Genomic DNA, 24,069 nt, shown 5'->3' on the forward strand with positions numbered 1-24,069 from the left:
CCCTCTTTGCCAAGCATGTTCGGCAAAGTCGTTAGTGTTGTTGGTGAATGGCTATCCCGAAACGGTATTGCCGGGAGGTTAGCGACCAGCTGACGCTGAATGCGGGGTTGCAGCGATATCGCACAGAGACCAAACCAGCGAAGGTGCGCGACAGTATGGACATACTTAGAGGGAGATAGGGAATAACAGATTGCGTTTTGTCAAATTTAGCTCAAGTTTATCTGGTTACCTAAACTTGTAAAGATCTTCTAATTATCGTCTTGTTTGTCACTCCACCAGGCCATTGCCGCGTACCCCAAGCCCAAGCCCATCACCAAGCTCACTTACACTTACACCATGGCTGTCAATCGCTATGCTTACAATGGTCCAATCGACCACACAATCGCACCTCAACTCGAGAATATTCGAGGAAAGTCAGTGATTATCACAGGCGGCGCCAATGGCATGGGCGAAGCTTTCGTAAGAGACTTTGTCGCTGCTGGTGCCTGGGTAACATTCGCCGATGTCAATGAAGAGCGCGGCAAAATAGTTGAAGCTGAGCTTAACGCCGACGGTCAAAAATGTGTCTTTGTCAAATGCGACATCAGAGACTGGGATCAACAAAAGGCCATGTTTGAAACGGCCAAAAGTCAAAGCCCAAGTAACTCTGTTGATGTTGTCATCGCAAATGCTGGCATTTCCCGAAGTTCGGGAGATAGCTTGTGGAATCTTGATGGTGTGTACTCACTGAACCCTCTGGAATTTTAGTGGAAGAGCCCTGAACTAACGGCACCCACAGACCCCAATGGAGAACCTACAAAACCAGATTTAAACATCGTACGTGTTAACATTGACGGAACTTTTTATACTTGGAAGCTTGCGGTTCATTATTTCCGCAAGCAGCCAGTGAGCGAAGAACGAGATCGCTGTTTCATCATTACTGGTAGTATGGTGGCTTGGATTGATTCTCCAGTAAGTTCCCAAGAAGGCCTTGCTAGACTTTGAGGGCGCTGTGAGCAACCAGAGTTTGAAGCTGACTGACATGCGACAGGGCAACTGGGAATATACCGGAACAAAATATGCTCTCAGAGGATTCATGAGAACCGTACGAAGATCAAGCCACGAGCAAGCTATCCGCATAAACTATGTCGCACCCTGCTGGATCAAGAGCGCCATTCGAACAGCTGAGTACGAGAAGTGGCTGGTTGACCGCGGCGTGGAGTTTGGTGAACAGAAAGATGTCTCCAGCTGCATGTTGAGAATTGCCACCGATAGGAGCATCAATGGTGAGTACAAGAGATCTCATTGTTAGTGAGTTACTAATGGCCATCACAGGTCGCTCTTTGATGATCACGCCCCGCTCCATCGCCAAGGAGGGTTTCGTAGACATCGACAGAGAGGATTACAAGGACACACCCGAAGATGAGTATCTGAAGAAGGTTCAAGCGTCACAGCTGGTGATTATTGAAGACAAATGGTTGGACTCATACAAAGTCCGAGTGTATAAAGAATAGATACTGCCATGAGATAAAAGTAGGAAAGATGAGTGAAAATGATAATGTAGATGATTCAAGAGGAATTATTCGGCCTTCCATAAAGACGCAGCCTAACCTTCCCTCCTCTTCCTAGAGCATGGATGCCATCACCTATGTGAGAGGTGAAGCGTTGACACAACGCGCTCCATCATTTTGTGATGTCTTCGGCCCATTAATTACAAGAGATTTCGCCCCAGTCTATATATATTTGTTAGTAACCCACGAAATACTTCTTGCACTGTGACTTACCTCAACGTTGAATCGGTAAATGACTCCAGACGTATTTTCCGAAGCATACATGAGCTTATTACCAACCGAATAAGCCGCTCCCCTGGTCATCTAATTAGCTTCGTGTCGTGATATGCAATTGAAATGGCTTACCAAAGGTTGTCACCTGCGATATGACCGAAGTCTTTGATCACTTCCCAAGTTTTCGTGTCGAGGCTCCATCTTGCCAGGACTGTCTTTGATGTATTTCCCTGAAGAGCATATAGATAGCGGCCTCCTCCAGGTACAGATACCCAGTCAGCACAGTTATTTGCGGACGTTGCGGTTCCTTGTTCAAGAACCTTGCCGTAGGTTGCCGATGTTGGGTTCACATCAATCTTCGCCCACGCCTTTCCATATGTTGAGATCCAGAAAATGCCATCAGAATCTACATCGCCAGTGTTCCATGCTGTAACTTGTTAGCCATTGTCTTTTGACCTTTGCGAAGTCATATAATGCTGGCGGGGCTACTCACTTCCATCAATGAAGGTGTTCATCAGCGTATACGATCCAGTGGAACCAATCCGAATGACTTGGCTTTTTCCAGTTGCAATCTGGACAATTCCATAAATGAGATTATCCTTGATATTGTAGCCAATAGGATTGATGGTTCCACCGTTGGTTGTACCTGAAGGGGCTCCAGGCCCAACATTCTGTGCCACCAGAGAATTGACTCCTGTGACCAGGTTGAGCCTGTAGAGAGTTCGGACTTGGATCAAGTATCCGCCTTCATCACAGCTGAAAGCTGGAGGTGGTGCTGGTGTCTCCACGACCACGATACCTCCATCGTCTGTGCCTGTTGGCGGATAAGTCGTCACGGCTCTGGCTGCATTGATGCTGGATGTTCCTGAGTACTGCCGATAGCTGGTGGATGGCTGCGGTGCAGGCGTTTCGACAACAACGGTCGGCCCATCGTTCGTGCCAGTCGGTTGAAGGGTGGTCACAGTGATTGCGCCGCTCAAACTTGAAGTGCCAGTATATCGTCGCGTGCTCGTCACAGTCGCCGGCGGCGGTGTAGCAATGATCACAGTCCCTGCCTCGGTACCGGTAGGTGTCACAGTGGTCAGAGTCAGCGGACCAGATAGAACAGAAGTCCCGGAATAACGTTGAGTGATGGTCACTGGCGGTGTCGCTACGATCACAGTCCCTGCTTCGGTTCCTGTTGGTGTTATTGTTGTAACAGTGGTTACGCCAGTCAAAACATCTGTCCCAGTATAGAATACAGTGATAGTTACTGGCGGCGTAGCCACGATAACTGTCCCTGCTTCAGTTCCGGTCGGTGTTATTGTTGTGAGTATCAAAGGCCCAGTGATTACATCTGTTCCTGTGTAGAACTGGGTCACTGTAATCGGCGGTGTCTCATAGATAATAGTGCCGTCCTCGGTACCAGTCGGAACGATAGTGGTGACAGTTATTTGGCCGGAAATCACTGATGTACCAGTATAGAACCGGGTGACTCTTACAGGCGGCTTCTCAACTATAACGACGCCAGCTTCTGTTCCTGTTGGTGTAATTGTAGTTATCGTCACCGGACCAGACAAGGTCTCCGTGCCTGTGTAAAACCTCGTGCTTGTAATAGGAGGTGTCTCGACGATCACCGTCCCCTGCTCCGTACCCGTTGGAGTGATTGTGGTGACAGTTGTAGGAGCTGAGAGTATCTCTGTACCTGTGTAGAATCTGGTGATTGTGATGGGAGGAGTCTCAACGATGATTGTGCCAGGATGATCGCCCGAAGGGGAGATCGTTGAAACCGTAGTTGGCCCCGTGATAGCATTTGATCCAGTATAGAATCGTGTTAGATAGACTGGAGGCGTCTCGACGACCACCGTACCCGAGATAGTAGTCACAGTCGTTTGACCAGACAAGACCTCTGTGCCTGTATATGGCCGCGTGATGGTTACAAGGGGTGTCTCGATAACAATAGTTGCCGGATCGTCAGGATCTGAGGGCTGAAGAGTTGTCACGGTGACAGCAGCGCTGACTGGAGAGGTCCCCGAGTATTGACGATAGCTAGTGACAGGTTGAGGTGAGGGAATCCCGATCACGACGGTTCCATCCTCCGTTCCAGTCGGTGTAATTGTAGTCAAGGTGACAGTCGAAGAGCCGGAGTATCGTTGGGTTATGGTCACTGGCGGTGTCTCAACCACGACAGTAGCAGGATCACTCCCAGACCCGTATAGAGTAATTACAGTGACTGGACCAGAAATCGGACTTGCTCCAGTATAGAACCGTGTTGAAAAGACAGGCGGGGTGGCCATGACGATGGTAGCCGGAACCGATCCAGATGCAGGAATGGTCGAGACAGCTATAGCCCCCGTAATGGACAATGCTCCGGTATAGAGTTCGGTGATTGTCGTTGTAGAGAATGGAATGTCTATGTAGACAGTATCTGTACCGCCAGGCATTGCGCCTGTTTCGGTAGTAGTCTCGCTAGCTGTCACGCCTCCGTACCTATAGATCGTCGTATATGGCTGAGGGAGATCAATATAGACTGAAGCAACATCCCCTTCAACCGTAGGCATCTGCGTCGTGATGGCGCTTGCTGTAACGCTTCCATACCTAGTTAGGGTTGTGTAAGGCTGGGCTAGGTCGACTATCACTGTTGCTGTCCCTCCTAAACTTGCAGGGTTCAGAGTGGTAATAGAGCTGACTGACACACTTCCATACCGAGTGGTGGTTACATAAGGCTGAGGAAGGTCGATGTAGACTGAAGCTACCTCTCCCTCAGCCGTTGGCATTTGTGTCGTAATACTACTTACCGTCACTCCTCCATATCTATAGATCGTCGCATATGGTTGCGGGAGATATATGAAGACAGAAGCATACTCTCCATCAACCGTAGGCATCTGCGTTGTAATGCTGCTGGCTGTGACGCTTCCATATCTCGTCACGGTTGTGTAAGGCTGGGCGAGGTCGATGATAACAGTTGCAGTCTCTCCATCAAGTGTTGGCATCTGGGTCGTGACACTGCTCGCCGTGACGCTGCCGTACCTAGTCACAGTTGTATATGGCTGTGGCAGATCGATAATCACAGTTTCTTCTTGACCTTCAACAGACGCAGACTTGGTAGTAATACTGCTAATTGTCACGCTACCCCATCTTGTTGTTGTGGTGTAAGGCTGAGGAAGGTGCTCAATTACCGTGATAACTTCTCCGAGGCTCTGAAGTGTTTGCGTTATCGTTGAGGGAACCGAGACACCTCCCCAACTAGTTATTGTTGTATATGGCTGAGGTAAGTCAATTATAACCAGAGCTGTTCCATCTGCGCTCACAGGCAACTCTGTAGTCATGGTGCTGGCTGATACACTTCCATATCGAGTCGTGGTGACATAAGACTGAGGGGTCTCTATGATCACTGTACCTGGAACTGTCCCAGAGTTAGGAATTGTAGTGACTGTAGTTGGTGCATTGATAACTGCAGTGCCAGTATACAATCTGGTAATCGTGATGAGTTGTGGTGCAGCTGTCGCGATGATGACTGTACCAGGAATAGATCCAGAGGCGGCGATCGTCGAGATTGCTGTTGGCCCTGTCAAGACAGATGTGCCTGAGTAAATTGTAGTAACCGTGACTGTCGTGTAAGGTACTTTGACCACGACGACATATGGTTCACCCAGTCTAGTGGCTGTCTCTGTGGCTGTCTCGCCCATACTAACACTGCCATAACGAGTCGTGGTAATGTAAGATTGTGGGGACTTTATGAGAATGGTGATTGTCCCCCCCAGGCTCTGAGGCACTTGTGTTACTGTTGACGGTACTGAGACACCTCCCCAGCTGGTTATCGTTGTATAAGCTTGGGGCAGCTCGACGATCACACTGATCGGGTCTCCCGGGTTCTGGGGGCTTTGCGTAGCTGTTATGGGGACCGAGATGGTAGGTTCCCAACGAGTTATTGTTGTATATGGTTGCGGTAGGTCTACGATTACAGACGCTAACCCTCCTTCAACGGTTGGCATCTGAGTCGTGATACTGCGAAGAGAAACACTTCCGTAACGAGTGGTTGTAAAATACGCCTGAGGGAGATCCGCGAGAATGGTGATTGGTTGACCGAGCGTTGCCGCTGTGAGGGTTCTCGTCGTACCTATGGTAACTCTACCGTATTGTGTGGAAGTTATGTAAGGCTGTTGCAAACTCACTATGATCGTAATCGGGTCGCCAGGGCTCTGAGGGGTTTGCGTGACTGTTGTGGGAACTGAGACTGTTGCCCACCGGGTTATTGTGGTATAAAGCTGCGGCGAGAATATGATTACGCTGATTGGATCCCCAGTGACTTGAGGCATCCATGTCGTTGTTGAGGGAGCTGTGATGGCAGGTTCCCAGCTGGTTATCGTCGTGACAGGTTGCTTGAAATTGACAACGACGGTAATTGGATCCCCAGGCTTTTGAGGGGCCTGCGTTGTTGTGAAAGGAACTGATACAGTAAATGCCCAGCGGGTTACTGTTGTGAAAGTCTCTGGAAGACTTACAAGAACAGTAACAGGCTCGCCCGGGTTTTGAGGACTCTCCGTTGTTGTTGAGGGAGCAGAGATAGTGGCGGCCCAGCGGGTGATTGTCGTGAATGGCTGCGGCCTCTCGATGACCACCGTCCAAGTCTCCTCAGGATTCCCAGGAGTTTGAGTGCTCGTAGCTAACACACTTCCATAGCGAGTTGTTGTAACGTAAACCACGGTTTTTACCACGATAACTGAGCCAGTCTGACCATCGCGCGTCGGTGACACGGTAGTAGTATATGGCACAGAGATTGTGTAGTCGAAAGAGGTTGTTGTAACATAGGGCGTGACGCTTGGGGGTACAAATATAATTACAGTTCTGGTCTGATCATTAGGCGAGTCTGGTTGCTTTGTACTGGTGCTGATTGCGCTGCCTGTCCATCTGCTTGTCAAAGTGACATACTTAACAGCAGCAGCAGGCTCTTCAATTATCACAGTCCCTGTAGCGCCAGGCTCAGTTGGAGTTTGAGTCCTCGTAATGGTTCCGGTTCCTGTACCCGCGATCGTCTTGGTAATGTAATGGTCGATAGCAGGCGGGACTATTACTACCACCGTACCTGTCTTGCCCGGTCCAGGCGTCTGAGAAACAGTCTGAGTGACAGTGTCACTTCCTGTTATCGTTGTTGTGGTCCAAGCGATAGCAGTAGGCGGTATCTCAACTAGAATCGTACCCAGCCTGCCGGAGCCAGATGGCATTTGCGTAGATGTACGACTCATCGAATCAGTCCCAGTGCTGGTAATAGTGGTCCAGGAGGTGATCCATGGCAACTCAACCACAATGGTATCCGTGATACCAGAGCCAGAGTGCTCTTGTGTGTAGGTTCGGGTGCTAGAACCTGGGCCATAATTTGTCACAGTGACATAACGCATGGCTGGAACATCATGGTGAATGACTCCAGTCTCTCCAGGACCCGCTGGATATTCTGTCCACTCACGTGTTGTCGATCCGGTCCAGACACTGCTAGTATCAATGTAGCGAATAGCAGCAGTTGGGAATAATACTTTCTTAGTACCGGTGCCCCCAGCCTCAGACGGAGGTATAGTTATGGTTCTTCTTGTTGATCCTGTCCACCACTCGCTGGTGGTAACGTAGTGCAGAGAATCTTCAGGAATTTGTATAAGGACCGTCCCCGAAGCACCAGAAGCGGATGGAGGAAATGTTTCCGTTTGTTTGGTGGAACCTGTCCAATATTCGGTGACAGTAACAAAAGGAGTAACATCTGGGGGGACCACTGGATCCGAGGGAGGGACAGTTGAGGAACGAGTAACTGATCCCATCCATTGACTAGTTACCGTAACATCAGTCACCGTGTCAGCTGGGACTTGTACAATAATAGTTCCTTCTTCATTCGGATCAGAAGGCTTTTGTGTAATTGTAGTTGCTTCGGATCCAGTCCACGTTCTCGTCGTGGTTATATACTTGTATGGCGTTATTATAAGCACAACGCCTGTTTCGCCTGGATTTGCAGGCTCCTGTGTAATAGTCATAGGAGATTCGATGTCACCGCCACGGATCGTAGTTGTCATAGGGTTAGGGAGGTCAACGATAACCCAGGCTGTGTTAGAGGAGCCGTCTGGAAACCGAGTAGTGGTCGAAGCGCTGCCCACCTCTCCATATCGAGTGGTGTAGATGAGACGAGTGTTGACAGGGGGTAATTCCACAATAACACTCCAGGCGTCCCCTGCGCGGGTTGGAGATATGGTGTGGGTTACGGGTCTCGTTACAGAGCCAATATGAGACACGGTAGCCCAGCGTGCAGGAGGGACCTCGATTATAATCACGCCTGTGCCGTCTGGGCTGCTTGGAGGAATCGTTCTAGTCACCGGCGCTGTAACAGTTCCCACTTGGGTGATAGTGTTGTAGTCCGCGTCGGTGATTGGGATTTCGACGACCACTTCACCATCGCGACCAGGCCCATTTGGAGTCTGAGTAAAAGTCCTTGGAGCCGAGCCAGTCCCGAACCTCGTGACAGTGTTATATCTGCCCAGCGGCTCAGGTATATCTACATAGACAATCCCAGCCTCTCCAGGGTGTTTGGGTGGCTGCGTGGATGTGGTCGTCGAGGTTCCTGTTCCGACACGAGTGATGGTTGCATACGGAACAGGGTCTGAAGGTAGAATTATGAAGACAGTACCAGTACCTCCTGAGCTAAGTGCAGGCTGTGTCGACGTCACAGGGGTAGTCACGGTTCCAGTGCGGGTGACTGTTGTATATGCAGGCGTAGACTTTGGTACTTCAATAACAATGGTGCTAACGCCGCCGGAACTATCTGGCTGGATTGTCCTCGTGACAGGAGACTGGATGTCTCTTGTTTGAGTTATGGTAGTTCGCCCTACATCAATTGTCGTTCGGTCGTCGACGTGAACGACCTTAGTGACAGGGTCTCCGTTGCTGCCTTTCTCTGTGATAGTGGTGTAATAATCTCGACCAACCGTGATTGTCTCGGGATCGCCTGGACCGCCTGGAACGCCCACTTGGACGGTCCTTGTGTGATCAATTTCAACGCCTTCTATTCGAGTTCTATACTCAGGCTCTTCAATGACAACAGTAGTCGGATCACCAGGCTGATCAGGAGTCAGTGTCCGTGTCCGCGCGGTTTTCAGTGATGAGATGATTGAAGTGATTGTGGTTAGAGGAGTTCTCTTAATGACAGTCCCAACCGGCGGTGTTCCCTGCGGTGCAACGGTGTACGTTGAGGGAGGTCCCAGTCCGAAAACTGCAGTAGTGATATATGATGCCTCATGAGGTATCAGAAATGTACTGTAGCTGTCAGTTTGCTGTGAGATCGCAGTGAATAAGGTACCAACCTGGCTAATGTTGTGTCAAATGTGATTGAGCCATCAACAACCTTGATTGGCTGGACCTCAGCACGTTTCTCGCTATCAGGGCAATCAACAACGGGATCCCAGGCAGAGGCGAAAGCAAACAACACGAAAATGACTCCATAGCACGTTGATTTATACATGCGCATCGCTTTAAGCATATTGTTTAAATGGAATAAGGTGTTGTACCTGCCGCGAGACAGATTGGAGGAGAAGGTCACGTGCGAGGGTCAGTCACGAAGCGACCGAGGAAGGAGCGCTCTGCTATATATTTAATTGCTAACTAAACTACTGAAGGAACACATAATTTATTGGGGACAATGATCGACATGCAAGCAGAGTTTATGGGTATTAATATGGAAAGATTGGTTCTCAGAAGCCTTGGCATTCCGATTGCGTGAAGATGGACTGTGGCGTTGATGGTTCTGGCCTAGACCTCGCTGACAGATATGAAGATCAAACACCAGCGCCATCTACGTTCTGGAAGGCTAGCTGTGGAGTAATTAGAGTGGCATGATTCTAGATTTCCAAAGAGGCTTGCTTTAAGACCAAAGCAGTACCTTCCCGCCACAAGGCCCCAAGTTCCTGGATCGCCAAACTCTCCTACCACTTTGGTGCGAATTCGCTTATCGCAGGACACCAACTACCTGGTTCCTTGGCTATACATTTCCCTGGATCTTCAATATGTCCGAACATTCCAGGTCGACGACAAGGCTACTGTTAGGAGATGTCAAGCCTGTCAGCTAGCTGTAGCCGCTGAGGGTCTCGACCGTACTGACCTTTAAGGTCGAATATCTTTCTAGAAGCTTTCCATGGAGTTGCCGACTGTGCATGACTTTAGTGAAGCCATTGTGATGCTTTAATACCTCATAAAATGACATAAGTACTCGAAATGTCTCACCCATCAATATTGAGTCATTGACCCAGATATCTCTACACTCCTTTGACTTGACACCCAGCCCTACAACACTCCTTTCCTCCACATTGATCTACACAAACACTCTCTTGCCACCACCACAGCCATATTAATAACATACCCAAACCAAATCGCCATGATGAGATTAACAACAATAAGCTGTGGCCTGAGCTTCCTATCACCTATATACGCACGAGTCATCTCTGACCCTTGTGCTACAACAACCACTCTCCCTGTCATTACCGTCACAAAAGGCCCCAATGGCTATTACAACCAGTACACCCGCACATATCAAGAGTTTTACCCCCAAGGCCTGACATCAAAAGTTTACACTATCACACAATTATGTTCAAGTGTGAATTGTCAGCCCTTACCTATCGAGACCGCGCCTCCACCTGGCTTCACATCTGCTGTGGTCAAGTGTGACAAGTGCGGAGGCTCGGGGACAAAGGTCGCTACTTTGACATTCCCAAATGAGTCTGCGCAAGCGTATTCATCTTCTGGATATGTTGTTGTACCCATTGCACAACCAACGCAGATTCCTCTTGGTCAGAGTGAGCAATCTCATAGCAGCTCTGTTTCTGAGAATAGTTCTTCTAGTTCTGATGCTGGTAATGCACTGAATAATCACGGTACTTCCCTTTCTACAAACAATTCTCCAGACTCTGGGGATTCAGCCGCACAAGACTCCGGCAGTGGAAGTCAAGAGATCCAAGATATTTCCAACATTGGATCCATGCAGCCCCAATCAAACAATGGAGACTCTTCAGGTGATGGTGAATCGTCTGATGAGACAGATTCCGTCACCCCTGGATCTAGGCCATTGTCCGAGACACCTACCGCTGGTTATCAATTCTCTCCCTCCAACTCCTCCCCTGCTGGCTCCGATGGCCAGTCTTCGTCGTCAATGGACGACACAGAATCATCTGATACCGCCGCCACAGGAGATGAGAACCCATATCCCATTTCCAACCAGAAAGTCGGCAACCCATATGCAGGTGACACTTCTGGTGCATCGAGTAACGGATCCGGCTCGTTGGGCAATAACTCCCCCTCTACTGGAAGACCAGCCACAAAAGTCTTTGGCGATGATAGCTGGAGTCCCGATTCCCCGATCACTATCAATAGTGCGGGCCATATCAAGACAAATGTCGTTAAATGTGTATTGGCGAACACTGCTGGCATGTTCGTTCTAAGGTTGCTGGTATAGCAACAGTAACTTCCTGTATCTAGCGTTTAAATGATATAATGACAAATGATGAGACACGATCGAGACCGCCTGTGGCTGTACATGTCGTTCCACTTTCTATTGTGCTGGTAGGACTAACTGAAGATGGCTTAGACAAAGTGGTCCAGGAAAGACATTGATCCATCACGGGGGAAGCGACCGTTTGTCTCCCCCAGGAGCTTTAAAGTTTTGATCCAAGATCTGTCCTTACCGAGTTTGACAAATCGCTTCGGCTAGCCGCTGCCAAGATTCTACAAGCTTATTCCAAATCCGTATAATTTTGTTGCAGATCAGGAATCTTGTGGCTTGACATTGTTGTCTAGCGCTGAGCCACAACACCATATCCAGCTCTTTTTGGGTTGAGAATAGTTGAGACATTGATCACGAGTGGCAGAATATCTCTACACGTTTAGAATATTGTAAGCCAGATTTAGACTTTACTGCCTACTGAATTTCCTCCAACTAGGTATATCAAGGTTAGCCTCTTATAGGTACAAGCTGCTCTGACGACAGGTCACCCGAGAGACACAACTTTGGGCTGAATTAGAGCCATGTTAGGCGAGCTATTCCTCCTCTTGTTTTTCGATCTTCACGACTCTATGTTAAACTTAAAGGCAGACCAGGTACTTGGGTCCCTCGCGTAATAAGAGTTCAGCCTAGATATCCACCAGGAGGACGACACTGACGTTCTTGGCAGTGGGCTGCTCCCGCCTCTCGGGTTCGCTTAGAGTATGTAAATGGAGCCACTTGGTATTATCTGAGGAGTTTAAATCAGGTTCGGAACCATCAGACCACTTTTGATGTTGGCACACAGCCATCGTTGTGACCTTCTTCTTCAACTGGATGGGATTCTGCAGGTGATGTTGGTCGCAAAAGGCATGACTTCATCTTAGACGAATTGTTGGGAATTATTGGAAGTAAACTGGCTGAGCTTGAATCAGCAGGGATAATTTAGTATTTGGTTTACGGTCGCTCAGGGTTATTGTGATATCAAACTTAAGACTGAAAAGAATGGGTATTATAGCTAACTAAACTCATATTGATTTCTTTTTAAATGTTTTCTTACTCAACCATCCGTGTTTTATCACGCCTCAGCCCAAGGGTGCCTTGAGGCGGCAAGTTCATCATACTCAAAGCCAATAAAGTTTATGGTGGGATCTTGGGGCAGATGGTACCAAATGGTAAAGGTGGTCGTAATAATATCAATTATTGACCAAGAAGACCTATAAACCTTGCCAACTCTGATGTGCTGGCTCGCTTCGTGGCGGCTCCCACTCCAGGCTTGCATAGCACCCAGTTCTTGAATCTCGGTGTTGTTGAGATTCACTGAGAATATGACATTAACCGGCTGAAGCAGTACTCCTGTAGTAGCGGCAGGGTATAGATGCCAGGGCGGAGTATTGATGGGCTGCATAGGCAGCAGGAAAATCGGAAGATGGCGGCTGCTATGGTGATGGAGGAAGATTGGCATGTTTGCCAGACCTGGTGTTCCGTTCCTTTTCATGACAAAGTGCCTTATAGCTAGCCGATTGTAGAGTTGTACTGTAGTCAAGATTTGCGTCTCCTTATAGGCCTGCTGTAGATGCTGCACAATGTTGTCTGTGAAGTCGTGGGGTAGGCAGGGGGCTCCAACTTCACCGAAACTGCTATCGGAGATAAGATCATGCCTTTTACCCATGCTACCGATAGCGGCATAGCAGTAATCGAGAAGAATGAGTACGTTTGAAGGAGAGAGGTCGGGAATCTCGTCTTTGAGGCGGTCGAAATTGATGGTCACGCTAGGTAGAGGTGGCTGCGACCGAGCAAAGTGAACGATAGCATGTCGAGCGTAACAGAGGTAGGATTCATCGGCTGTTGGAAGTGGGAAAATCATGTATCACTCTTCTCACGTGTACCTCTGCCCAATTCCTTTAAAAGGTTGTGCTTGCAACTAGTGATTCCTTCAGCCATGTTTGATTTATCGATGGAGCCCACAAACGAGTATTCAGATTCAATTCTTTATGCCCAACAACAAAGGTATGTTCATGCTCTCGCGATGCATGATATCGGGTGCTTAGCCACAAGTTCTTCATTATTGTGAAGTAGAGGTGCGAGCAGAGGAGCCATGTACCCGAGCTTCTGGCTATCAAGGTGCCACCTCATCACCCATCAGGACTATCCACCCAAGACCCTGCATCAACTGCAAGGCTTCGGGGATCGGTCTGTCATAAAAATACCTGATGATGATTTCTTCCAGAGAAGGAACAGCCTTCAACTGCGCGTCCACTTGTGACAAAGCCTTATGAAGGGACTCGCTAGGAGTTTCTCCGGCAAGACCGAAAGCGTTACCCTTATGTACGTAGAGCTCTAAAGTCTTGAGATTGACACAATAGTCCTGGGGAAGCTTTAAAGTGCGCATTCCTTCCTCCGCAAGTCCTAGCGCTTCAGGCTGTCCCTGTACCGTCTGAAGTGCAGGAAAGCTAAGGGACATGTGAGATAGCAGACGCGCATGGGTTGTCATGGGTGAGACTAGGAAGGTATGCAGGATCGAAGCTTCGCGTTACGTTGTGGTATCGACAAAGTTGAAGTGGTTCGAGCCGTAGAAAACCGCGTTGGTCTCTTGCTCAATGTACTCTCGGAATTTTGCCAATATCATGCTAATGTCAATGCAGGCCATTGTGTTGGTTTGCCGGGCACAAAGAACTCTATCGGTCGGTTCGGTGATTCTTGGAAGACGAGTATCGGACTTGAGGCAAGGAGCATTTTGTTGTAGTTATCCTTGCGAGCCTCTGGCGATATATTGGACAGGACATCTTTGGCCGAGCCAAGTCCGGCATCCTCGCTAGATGCCATAGTTTTGAGAGTGCCTGCGGGTAGGCGATGAGGAGGAAGATGTGGGTGGTGGTAAGAATTCTCTTGTCAGAGAGAAGAAAAAAGGAAGAGGGAAAAAGCCAAGAGTAGAGCTACTTGTACCAACAACTTCCTCTATTACCTTAGGTTGTACCAAGAAGGCCACGTGACTGCAGTTTCCTCTTCGACTTTTAAGGGAAATTCGAGCTTTCCCTTCCTTTACATACAAATCCTCATACAAATCCAAGACTCGTAACAACTGAAAATAAAGGCTGAAAAGTCAAGACGTCGGCCTATTCGATTGATCCGAAAACGTGCTGCCTTTCCTGCAGCGTTAAGGCTACGGTGGCTGCAACAGCTCTGCCGCCCGATTGACTGACGGTTCTCTGTGACGCTATATTGCCACCAACAGCCGAACTTTGCGAGGATCGTTGTAAAGATCTAGTCTTATGTAAGGACCTGGCTTCACGTTCAGCTTTTCAGCCAGTCAGGGCTTTAATTGAAGCTATTGCAAAGGGGCTTCTAGCTTTATAGGTATAAGCTGCTTGGTGTTGTTGATGAATGTGTAAAAACACATTATTGAGGTTATCTTGGAAAGAGGAATTCGCTGGGAATAATGCTATAGCGTTCTGACGCCAATCCACTTGTGGTTGGATATGGGTCTGTTGGTACAAATAGCGCTACTCAAAGCCAATGGAACACGACCACGATGGGAAAGTGGATGTTGAGGAGGGGTAAACTCCACCATATGTAATCTTATCGCCGTTACCTATCCCCGGGACAAGAAAACAGCGAACCTTACTGTGGGGTGTCAAAATAAACTCAGCAAAAGGTATCCTAAACTACCTAGCAAAGAGTCTATGAGCTGAGTGTGGGGCACTACCATATTTCCCATTTCTGATCACCAATAGCACAAAGTCGATTGAACAGCTGATCTCTCCGAGCCATTGCTGCGATCAAATAGGACTTTCCATCTCTTTCAACTATTTCCAACCCATCCGTAATATCACTTTCCAAGGCCCATCCAGCAAGAAGCTTTGCTTTAGCTCCGTATCCAGAATATTTGTTCAGTGTTGTAATTCCATTCACAGGTATCGTCCAAGTTGGCAATACCTCGTGGTAGCTTGAATCGTCAGGATCACCAACTGACCTTCTAGAAAAGCACAGGTGGGGAGTATCAGTGTCGGTAGTGAGATATGCAAATCCCTTTTCTCCCTGCCAGCGGCATGTAAACTCTACCGGTCCAGCAATGGATGGTTCTTCTCTGGTCGATGCAGCTCCAACCCGGTTCTTCGCTGATACAGTTCCAGTCTTTGCTCGGATCTTATTGACGCCTATGACTGTCTTTGCTGCTGCCTGGGCAATAGGTTTGACGATGCTTAAGAGCCTCCCGCGTCTTTTCCCGCCGCTCTCGTGGTCAGGGTACTCATGGTCGTCGCCGCCGGTGTCTTGGATAACCTCAGGCTCTTCCTGAACAGCTCTTCGAATCTCCTCGGGTGACGCTCCTACTGGACGATCGCCAGCTGCCGCACTGAGAATATCGCCATCAAGGACATGAGGTTCGTCGAGAGGTGAACCTTTTGGTTCGGGGGATGGTGGTAGCGGGGCCTTGTTGTGTTCACCCTGTCGTAAAAGAGCTATTGTTAATTGGGAATCTGTCGGTATTCCCCGGAAAACAATTCTATTCAACTGTCAGCAGGATAAGAATGAATTTAGAAAGGCCTCATACCTTTCCATATTATGCTTTAGCCAGCCATAAGAGTTTCTCAAGAAGATGCTACCAAAAAAGCCTACTCCAAGAGCCAAAGTAACGACTCTGTAAAGCATGTAACAGGATGTGAAAGTTGACAAGATCACAATCGGTAAGAGGAGTTGCACAGTACGACACTGGGCAGTATTTCTTGCAAAAGGCGCAGTTGGATCAAGGAGGCTAGTCATAAGTTAGAAATCAACATGTCTAAGAATACAGTCTGAACGGTGAACACTTACTTCGCGCTTCTCTCCCACGCGTCGCAGAAGCGACATGTCCAGTGCATCAATGGTCTCATCTGACTCCACATGAGCTCCTGCATGGGCGATTTGCTCTTATCCCAAGAGGGTTTCTCGACTCCAGCTGCTATGTCCTTTGCAGTCGCTATCCTAGTAGCTAACGATCTTGGATCTGGAAGGTTGACAGTCTTTCCACCTCCTCTTTGCGACTCATCGTGCTGCGGATCTTTATCGACGAAGATATTGATAGACAGAGCCACAAGACCTGTTGCAAAGTTGCTGGCTTCCCTCTCCAAGGTTTCACCCTTGAGGCTCTCTGGAGCGCCTGTAGCTGTATCGACCGATCCTAGAATACCCGCGGCTGGCTTTATCAAGTGGCCGCCTTGGTAGTGGACCAGTGCAGGCGGGCACGGCGGGAATGATGTATTTCGAATTTTGGAAGAAAGCAGGATGGCCATAAAACATGTCAATATTGTTGGCATGAGGAAGTTGAGATACCACGCAGCGAGATAAACCTGAATGGTTAGCAGATGTTTCTTACATGAGAAATGATTGGCCTACTAGACAGAAACATAATGTTCGTCTTGGTTCCCTCCAGGACTGGAGTCTCGAGAGGTGCTGTCTGAACATAATGAACCCAAGTATCTAGAACTGTCAGAATTATTCAAAGACCCGGACCAAAACACTTACCGCCCCATGTAAAGTCTTTCGATTTGCGCACGCAGCTTGTTGGAGAGAATTGCTCCTCTTCAGCAACGTTAAAATCCATCTCATCTTCTGGGTGACTTGGGGCATGTTTGAGATGGAAGACACGCTGTTTCTAGTCAGTTTACGCTCACACGAGCTCAGTGATCAACTCACTTTATTAAACCTTCGGACAAGAAGCCAAATGTCTTCGTTCTTTATGCCGTCAATGGCATAGTCCTCAGGTCGTATCTGATCATCGTCGCAGCCAACGTCTTGAACTTCTGCTGGATTGGTGACAACATCCTCCTTTACTTTATCCGCTGCATCCTGGCGCAAAGGCTGATGTTGAACACTAGTGTGAAGGGCTGCGCTACCATCAGCACCGTGCTCAAGGTTGGCGGCGATGTACCTCGTTTGACAGGCATTCTGATCCATAATGCATGGATTTTTACTCAAGCAGCAAATGAAACATTTCCGCAGTGAATACGAAAATTGGAAATAAGCTCATACGGGGAGTCCTCGCCCCAGGTAGCCAAGATCCTTAGCGCATGATGTCAGGGATGGCGATTCCGCCACGTCGCGCATCACGGCGTCATATTGATCCAAGCAACCACTACAGATGCATCATACACAGCCATGAAGTAGCGTAATTGAGGAGTGTTTCCTCCGTGAGGCTTCGAATCTGGTTGGCGAAGCCGTAGCGTGGCGTGTATTTGTGTCGGTTTGGTTGAGTGTATGATTACTCGTTTCTGTGACGTCGATCGTGTCCGCGTTTCACGACGCTACGCTGGAGGCTTAGGGTAGGAGAACGTGCAAAGCTAGATCACATTAATTCCATCGTGGTAAATAGGGTTGGTGTGTTTGTAGAAATATAATTAATAAAATTAAATAAATGAATCTTAGACGTTCCATTTTAATCGGGGCAGAATGCTGTATGCCTGGGTCAAGGTGACTCGTGTTATTTCCTCTTGCCTAACACTTGTATTGAGAATGTATATGAGAAGCTTGGATTGATGAGGTTCCAGCCAGGCACAAGTAATATTGACCGACCAAAGCATCGGCGTCTCGACCAAGACGCGTCTTTATCCAGGTCACCATGTGTTTCCATCAAAAGGTTGCCCAAACTTCCCTTCTGTCGCGTCTTTTCCAAGATTACAAGTGCATGGTCACAGGCACGCGTCTTCAATAACGAACGGAAGCAATCCTGGTATCCTGACACCATTAAAGAGCAACGACTATACTAGCTACGATCAATCAGGCCTTCGCTTCCAAAATCTCATTCTTCTCTAATGCCTTCTTTCCAATTTCTACCATTTCCGCATTGGACAGCGTATCCTTACCAAACCCAGTGATTGACTGTTCAATCAACCCAGCTCCCAGCTCCTTCCTCCCAATGTTGGGGATGTTAATGACAGCATGCGAGAACCATCGAAGTCCCTGTTTCAAGAAACCCATATCCGGATCGTTGACCATTCCCGACTTGGTGACGAGGACCTGCATTCTCCCGTCCGATAGATGAGCGCGCTCGATGATCTGTTTCTCTACCTGGCCCTGGACGTGCTGTTAGCAATGATATGGCAAATATGGGCTTGAAGACGTACACGAAGAAGACAGTAGTCTCCAAGAATCCATGGCTTCTTTGCGGGGTCTCGTTCGGCGTTGCAACCGCTCACGTAAATGAATCGCAGGGGATCCGGATTGCCCTCGCGCGGAAGCTTCGCAAATGTGTCGGCGGCGTAGAGCGCATACTCATAGCAGATCATACGAACTTGATCCCACTCGTACTGCTTCAATTTGCCGGGTGTTACTCCAATAAGCCTGCACGGTTAGCTGGGTCATTGAGAAGCCGGTAAGACATACCATATGCAAGCATCTGCTCCGGAGATCTCATCCTTGACATATTGCGGGTAGTTTTTGAAGTCGGAACAGGTAACAGACGTGAGCTTGGACTCGATTTCTGGTGTTTGTAGGTCCTCGGAGAGATCGTGGTCGTGGCGCGATAATGTGACAACTGAGGTGATCTGAGGGTGCAGGAGCGCCTGGCGGACGACTTCCTTTCCAATAAATCCGGTTGAGCCTGCGATAACGACCTTCATTCCGACGATAACGAGATGCTCGAGGCGCGGTTCTTTATTGCTCTAACTTGGAAACTTCAACGACTTAAATGTTGGGAACAACAGTTATCGGGTCGACAAATCCTCATCTGACGACTCGAAAAGGTCCCATGCGCCGCCAATATTTATAAGACTCGTTATCGCTTACGTCGTCAACCCAAGAAGCCTCAATTCTCCGAAAGCTACAAGATCTGCACTAGCATCGATCCCGTCAACAAACAAGCTCATGAGGCTTGTTCTATTCAATATAACATACCAGAACCGGGAGACTGCAAGGTCCAATTCCCGGATTTACGGCGCCGGATCGGGTATCGAGTGTGAGATCCATTGCAGCAGGCATTCCACCCGCCAAGCTCCATTCTTGAACAAGCAATTTATCGGCAGGGTCCAGAGAGTTGGGGCCAGGCAAGCTTGTATTAAGTTTACACATATATCATGGCTTTCTGGATGCAAATGTGATCATTCCTGACTGTCAAAGCAGTGCGCCTCAACCACAGACAATCATCACCCCCGCCTCGTTGATGTGGAAGCCGAGTATGCCTTGTTCAATGCAAATCCATGCAGGATGCGATACCGAAGCTGCAGCGCTGTAATTCCGCTTCCCCACCCCAGCGCCTGGTTACAGTGAGTGACCGAGACACTAAGGATGGCAGACTTCATGCAAGGCGTTCTACCCGCCTGGTTGAGATGACAGCTGCTACCTCAAAAACTTCTGTCGCTAAATGAACTTCATCATGTAACGCTTTGTGAATAGACTCGTCGCCAGATGCCTTCACTCCCCGCGTTTCTGTCTCGTTCGGTGCCAGCGTCCAGCGGCAGCAGCGGCGTAATCACTAATGCCCCTGTGATTCCCAGCACCCGCCTGGGTCCTGCCGCTGATCTGCTGGAAACCGAGCTGCTTAGAATGTACTGGGAGGGAGTCGAGCGAGAACTGCCCTACTTGCTGTTGACATTCGGGCGCTGGCAATCACGTCTAGACACATCCGATTTCCTCCCAGAGGAAGAAGATGACTTTATTTACGGTTACGACACCTTTGTCGACTCGGTTTCCGATATTTCTCGCCAATTTCATGAACGCAACAAGAGAAACCAACGATCCAAACGCCCAGAGAAGAAGGCGAAAAAAGACACAAAAGCGCCACCTTCATACGATGAAGTTCTACGAGACCGTGGCTGGGACATCTTCGCCGACATAAAGAGCAACAGCACCAAGGGCAGTATAAGAACCTCCCTTAGCGAGCGCAAACTACTGGACCCGGCTAGGCGAAGAGCCCGCATGCTTCTTCAGTCAGCGCAATTCCTCGACATCGACAAAATTATCGAGCATCGCGAACCGGAAAAGGCACTGTCGTTCTGGAAAAGACCCGCCTCTGCTCAAATACGGCTCTGGTCATATGACAATTTACACCAGCCGGTATTTGTCCCACATCTTTGCTCCGAATGCAAGGCGACAATTCGAGGGTGCACCTTCAAGGACACTAGCGACGAAAGCATTGTCATATGTGAAGGCTGTTACCGAGCGACACATTATGGTCAGACGCGCTTTGTCAAGAAATACAAAGAATGCTGTCTTCCGACAGCCTTGACGCCAGAGATCAGTCGCAAGTTGTGCTATTGCAGTACAGTCCGTCGACGCGATCATGATGGACGCTCCAGGTCGCTATGGCCGGTTGACCCTGCGCGCGATGAAGGCCACCACGTCAAAGGCGGGCTTGGTCGTGTAGGGTGCGGACTGTACACGGTTACAGACCTCTTTGCAGAGGCCAAGTATGCGTCTACAAGATCACAATTCGGCAAAAACGACAGTCTACTTCAGTTAAGAAAGAAGGATCCGGTAGGAGGCGAGCTGCCGAAGCCTGTGGCAGTCACCAAGAAGCAACCAAGTCGATTGGGACATCTCAACGAGACCTCGCTACCAGAATATGGCTATTCTTATGGGTTCAGTACTGATGAGCCGGAGGACATTCCAATTTACTTGAGGTCGACTATTGAGAAGTACCCTTACGGGAACGTTCATATGGCTCTTCGCTTTGGCCCACTGATCATTGAGAATGGCGTCGCAAAGTAAGTCGCTCGACTCGTCATCGTAACATAAGAGGGGCTGACAACTTAGTACCATGGGCGGTGTCCTTGTCACCAGTCGAGATCCGCCTTCATTACAAGTCATCCGTGATCCCTCTGAAAACATCACCAAATCCCTTCTTCTCACAGGCGAGAGAGATCGTCTTCTCTACATACAGGATAGGCCGCGACACCCAAAGCGATACAAAGCCTTCATGAAACAAGTCGCCGGAGGTGCCTTTTGCGATTTCTTCGAGTCTGGTATTGAAGACGAGCTTATTGACGCCTTCATACATGAATCCAATTGTCTGACCGAGGATGGATTGACCTTTGCGGAGCAAGAAGCTATGCTTGAACAGAGCACCAAGCGCCTGCTTCTGCACGTCAAAGAGTACCTCGCATCGAGGGTGCAGGCGTACATCTCCAGCATCACAGCTCATCTCCTTGACCCAGAGGTCCAGCTCAAATGGCATTATCGCGACAACAATTGCCAGGCATTCTGTGACAAGTTGATCGACCGCGACATGTTCGGTCCCCTCTTTGCCTCCAAGACAGCGGTGGGCCAACCGATGCCACTGTACTTGATGAGCTTTGTGTGTCGACCCGGCTCGAATGTTCCTACACCGGCATTCTCAAAATACGACGTTCCAAATGGTCTTACGGAAGAGTATCTGTTCAAATTTCGCTATGGACGCCACGATGACTCTGACATTGTAGATTCGCTAGCCGAATACTGGACATCATGGGCTTGTCTTGAAGGACCAATTTACCCATACCAAGATGTCTTTCCATGGGATTGTACCGAAGCATATGATCGGTATCCTGGAAACTGTGGCGACTGTAATATTTCCAAACATGTACTTGCGTTTCCGTTTGACTCTTGGTCCATCGCGTCTCTGCATCTTGCCCGAGGCCGGCAACTGTATCCAGCTAATACACAGCCTTCCATGGGTAAGTCACCAGAGAAGCGAGCAAACCCCGGCATAATGACGGACACCGAGTGGTTCAAAAACCGCATCACTGTGCTGCTCGGCCAAGACGTCCTCTTCACAACTGCGGTCGCTATGGCAAACTCAAGTCCATTCCGAGCATCAACCACATGGCTCACCAATCATGAGGATAAAACCATGGATAGACTAAAGCTTGGCGGTATTCATCGCGCACAACCTTTCAGTCACCACTTTGAGAAAGGCGCTTACCACCAGTACTTTGTCGCTGACTGGGCCTTCCTCGCTCAACCATTAAGAGTTGTAGAGTATGAGAAGTTCAGGGACTGGAGAGCAATTAAGCTCGATGTTGGTGCAAACACGTCGGATGATGGTGGCGGTGGAGGATGCGGCGCAGGTCCTTTCGCTTGTGGTGCGGTAGCAGCGGGATGTGCAGCGGGGTCTCCAGGAATGGCTGGCGATACCTGCGGAAGTGGATGTGTGTCAAGTTGTGGTGGCGGCGATGGAGGTGATGGGGGATGCGGTGGCTGCGGAGGATGAAACATAGCAATCTACATTAACCATATACATCGAGCCATATACTATATATGATGGCCCGCCCAATGACACTCATGTTTTCCTTTCCCACAAAACCACCACCGAGTAGACCTTTTCCCTATAGGCCACATACATATCGCGCAATCGACATTCCTCGGCAGTGTTTTGCTGAGATAGAACTCATCCCTCATCTCCCTCATCTCTGTGAGTTTCTGCCCGTCAAGCTTGATACAGTATCGACACAAGAATCCACCACCGTCTTCCCATTGTGGCTCTCGGAAAGAACAGCAATTGATATGCTGCATCTCGAGATCTTGCATGTTCCACTTCGCATTGAAAGGTGCCGCGCCGCCTTGAGCGGAGATCAAATAGCACATTGTGCAAACCGCGTAGCAATGCGTGAAATGGTCTTTTATACGGGACGATCGGATTCGTTGCTTCGGGGCTCTGCAGGTCTACGACAATGTCAGCATGGAGTAACAAGAGGTCACGGTTAACTTACGTTGCAGATCACGCGTTCGCATGACCAGCATTCACTCTTCGTCCCTTTGAGACAAGATGCTACACATAGCGATTCTATTCGGTCCCGACGAGAGTCTGGATCCACCGACGGGTAGAAGACCGTAGTGCGCATCAATTTAGACGTGAGCGATAAGTTCACCACGTCACCGTAGTGAAGATAGCTCGCGACTCGCTCAGCGATATCGTCATTTTGTAGCATGGTCGCCAAGGACTTCTCTCTCCCTGGAGACTTTTGCGACAACAGTCGATTGATGTCATACGGCCACCGCTTGACCGGTTTGTGCTGTGTTGGGAGGAAGCGTCGTCTGAGTACAATCGCTGGCACGCTTACGAAGCGAGGGAACGCGGCGAGTGGGAACAACAGAACGTCTTGACTAGCCAGAAGGATGATTGTGAACATAGTCATGATCTTCCCCAGGCTAGCTCCGAAGGTCCAGTCTTTGGATCCAGTGGGAATCGGGTTCCGGCAGACTTCCACGATCAAGAAGAGAATAATAGCCCAGTCAACGCATAAGATGTAAAAGCAGCCACGGCTTCGCTGGGAGGACTTCCATGACCCGAGGGATCCTTGGCTCTTGCACGTCGTCGCAATCACTGCGCTGACGAGAGGCCATAAGGTCAACCAGATGCCCTGCAACCGTCAATACAAATATCCCAAGCCAGGTAGCCGAAGTAGGGCACTCACGAGAAATTGACGTCCTCTGTCTAAATGTCCCAGCCGCCACCAGGGATTTAAAACTACCAGCGGTCCATACAGCCAGAGAGGGATAAGTGACCAGAAGCGAAGCCGTCCAAATGTCCTTGCTGTCCTACCGCAAATGCTGGCAACGTTGACGAGCATGAGAATACCCCATGTTATCATAAAGATCGAGAAGAACGCTTTGTGTAGAGTATCCATAATTGCATTTTACTCGTAGCATGAGCGTTGATGTTGTGTTGTGAATGTCGAAAGCTCAGCTCAGTCAACTTACAGTGGCATGCTGGTGAACAGCGGAATAACCCCGCCATGATCGACGGGTCCAGAACGCCTGGGCACTCTGCCTCTCTTTAGCCGGGCGTAAGATGTCTTTGTTTCAGAGCGCGCTATTGGTGAGATTGCGAAGCTGACAAGCAAGGGTGCCTGAGACGTGGTACACTTTTTGTTC

At 49.1% G+C, this 24,069-nt stretch overlaps 9 protein-coding genes; 3 read left to right on the forward strand and 6 right to left on the reverse strand.

Moving 5' to 3' along the window:
- Positions 1 to 336: 336 nt before the first annotated feature.
- FFUJ_05264 (related to short-chain alcohol dehydrogenase) lies at positions 337 to 1,493 on the forward strand (the record flags this gene model as incomplete). XM_023571351.1 has 4 exons in its annotated part: positions 337 to 715; positions 779 to 951; positions 1,031 to 1,265; positions 1,315 to 1,493. 4 exons carry the CDS (start codon positions 337 to 339, stop codon positions 1,491 to 1,493), a joined length of 966 nt encoding a protein of 321 aa, XP_023425671.1.
- A 132-nt stretch (positions 1,494 to 1,625) lies between these two features.
- On the reverse strand, positions 1,626 to 9,255 carry FFUJ_05263 (uncharacterized protein; the record flags this gene model as incomplete). XM_023571353.1 has 5 exons in its annotated part: positions 1,626 to 1,712; positions 1,764 to 1,845; positions 1,896 to 2,190; positions 2,257 to 9,032; positions 9,080 to 9,255. The coding sequence occupies 5 exons, from the start codon at positions 9,253 to 9,255 to the stop codon at positions 1,626 to 1,628; spliced, it is 7,416 nt and encodes a 2,471-aa protein (XP_023425672.1).
- An 891-nt stretch (positions 9,256 to 10,146) lies between these two features.
- Positions 10,147 to 11,220, forward strand: FFUJ_05262 (uncharacterized protein; the record flags this gene model as incomplete). The annotated part of the gene is made up of 1 exon (XM_023571354.1): positions 10,147 to 11,220. The coding sequence occupies one exon, from the start codon at positions 10,147 to 10,149 to the stop codon at positions 11,218 to 11,220; it is 1,074 nt and encodes a 357-aa protein (XP_023425673.1).
- Positions 11,221 to 12,322: 1,102 nt separating this feature from the next.
- FFUJ_05261 (uncharacterized protein) lies at positions 12,323 to 13,111 on the reverse strand (the record flags this gene model as incomplete). Its single annotated transcript, XM_023571355.1, has 1 exon — positions 12,323 to 13,111. One exon carries the CDS (start codon positions 13,109 to 13,111, stop codon positions 12,323 to 12,325), a length of 789 nt encoding a protein of 262 aa, XP_023425674.1.
- Positions 13,112 to 13,363: 252 nt separating this feature from the next.
- Positions 13,364 to 13,894, reverse strand: FFUJ_05260 (uncharacterized protein; the record flags this gene model as incomplete). XM_023571356.1 has 2 exons in its annotated part: positions 13,364 to 13,697; positions 13,782 to 13,894. 2 exons carry the CDS (start codon positions 13,892 to 13,894, stop codon positions 13,364 to 13,366), a joined length of 447 nt encoding a protein of 148 aa, XP_023425675.1.
- A 1,052-nt stretch (positions 13,895 to 14,946) lies between these two features.
- On the reverse strand, positions 14,947 to 17,178 carry FFUJ_05259 (uncharacterized protein; the record flags this gene model as incomplete). XM_023571357.1 has 6 exons in its annotated part: positions 14,947 to 15,748; positions 15,797 to 15,997; positions 16,057 to 16,571; positions 16,598 to 16,701; positions 16,747 to 16,870; positions 16,918 to 17,178. The coding sequence occupies 6 exons, from the start codon at positions 17,176 to 17,178 to the stop codon at positions 14,947 to 14,949; spliced, it is 2,007 nt and encodes a 668-aa protein (XP_023427135.1).
- An 819-nt stretch (positions 17,179 to 17,997) lies between these two features.
- On the reverse strand, positions 17,998 to 18,839 carry FFUJ_05258 (uncharacterized protein; the record flags this gene model as incomplete). XM_023571358.1 has 3 exons in its annotated part: positions 17,998 to 18,294; positions 18,345 to 18,561; positions 18,604 to 18,839. 3 exons carry the CDS (start codon positions 18,837 to 18,839, stop codon positions 17,998 to 18,000), a joined length of 750 nt encoding a protein of 249 aa, XP_023425676.1.
- A 784-nt stretch (positions 18,840 to 19,623) lies between these two features.
- Positions 19,624 to 22,405, forward strand: FFUJ_05257 (uncharacterized protein; the record flags this gene model as incomplete). XM_023571359.1 has 2 exons in its annotated part: positions 19,624 to 20,921; positions 20,971 to 22,405. The coding sequence occupies 2 exons, from the start codon at positions 19,624 to 19,626 to the stop codon at positions 22,403 to 22,405; spliced, it is 2,733 nt and encodes a 910-aa protein (XP_023425677.1).
- Positions 22,406 to 22,446: 41 nt separating this feature from the next.
- Positions 22,447 to 23,822, reverse strand: FFUJ_05256 (uncharacterized protein; the record flags this gene model as incomplete). XM_023571360.1 has 3 exons in its annotated part: positions 22,447 to 22,857; positions 22,905 to 23,555; positions 23,610 to 23,822. 3 exons carry the CDS (start codon positions 23,820 to 23,822, stop codon positions 22,447 to 22,449), a joined length of 1,275 nt encoding a protein of 424 aa, XP_023425678.1.
- Positions 23,823 to 24,069: the final 247 nt, after the last annotated feature.

Source organism: Fusarium fujikuroi, chromosome FFUJ_chr02 (assembly GCF_900079805.1).
Source record: "Fusarium fujikuroi IMI 58289 draft genome, chromosome FFUJ_chr02".
NCBI classification, from domain to species: Eukaryota; Fungi; Ascomycota; class Sordariomycetes; order Hypocreales; family Nectriaceae; genus Fusarium; species Fusarium fujikuroi.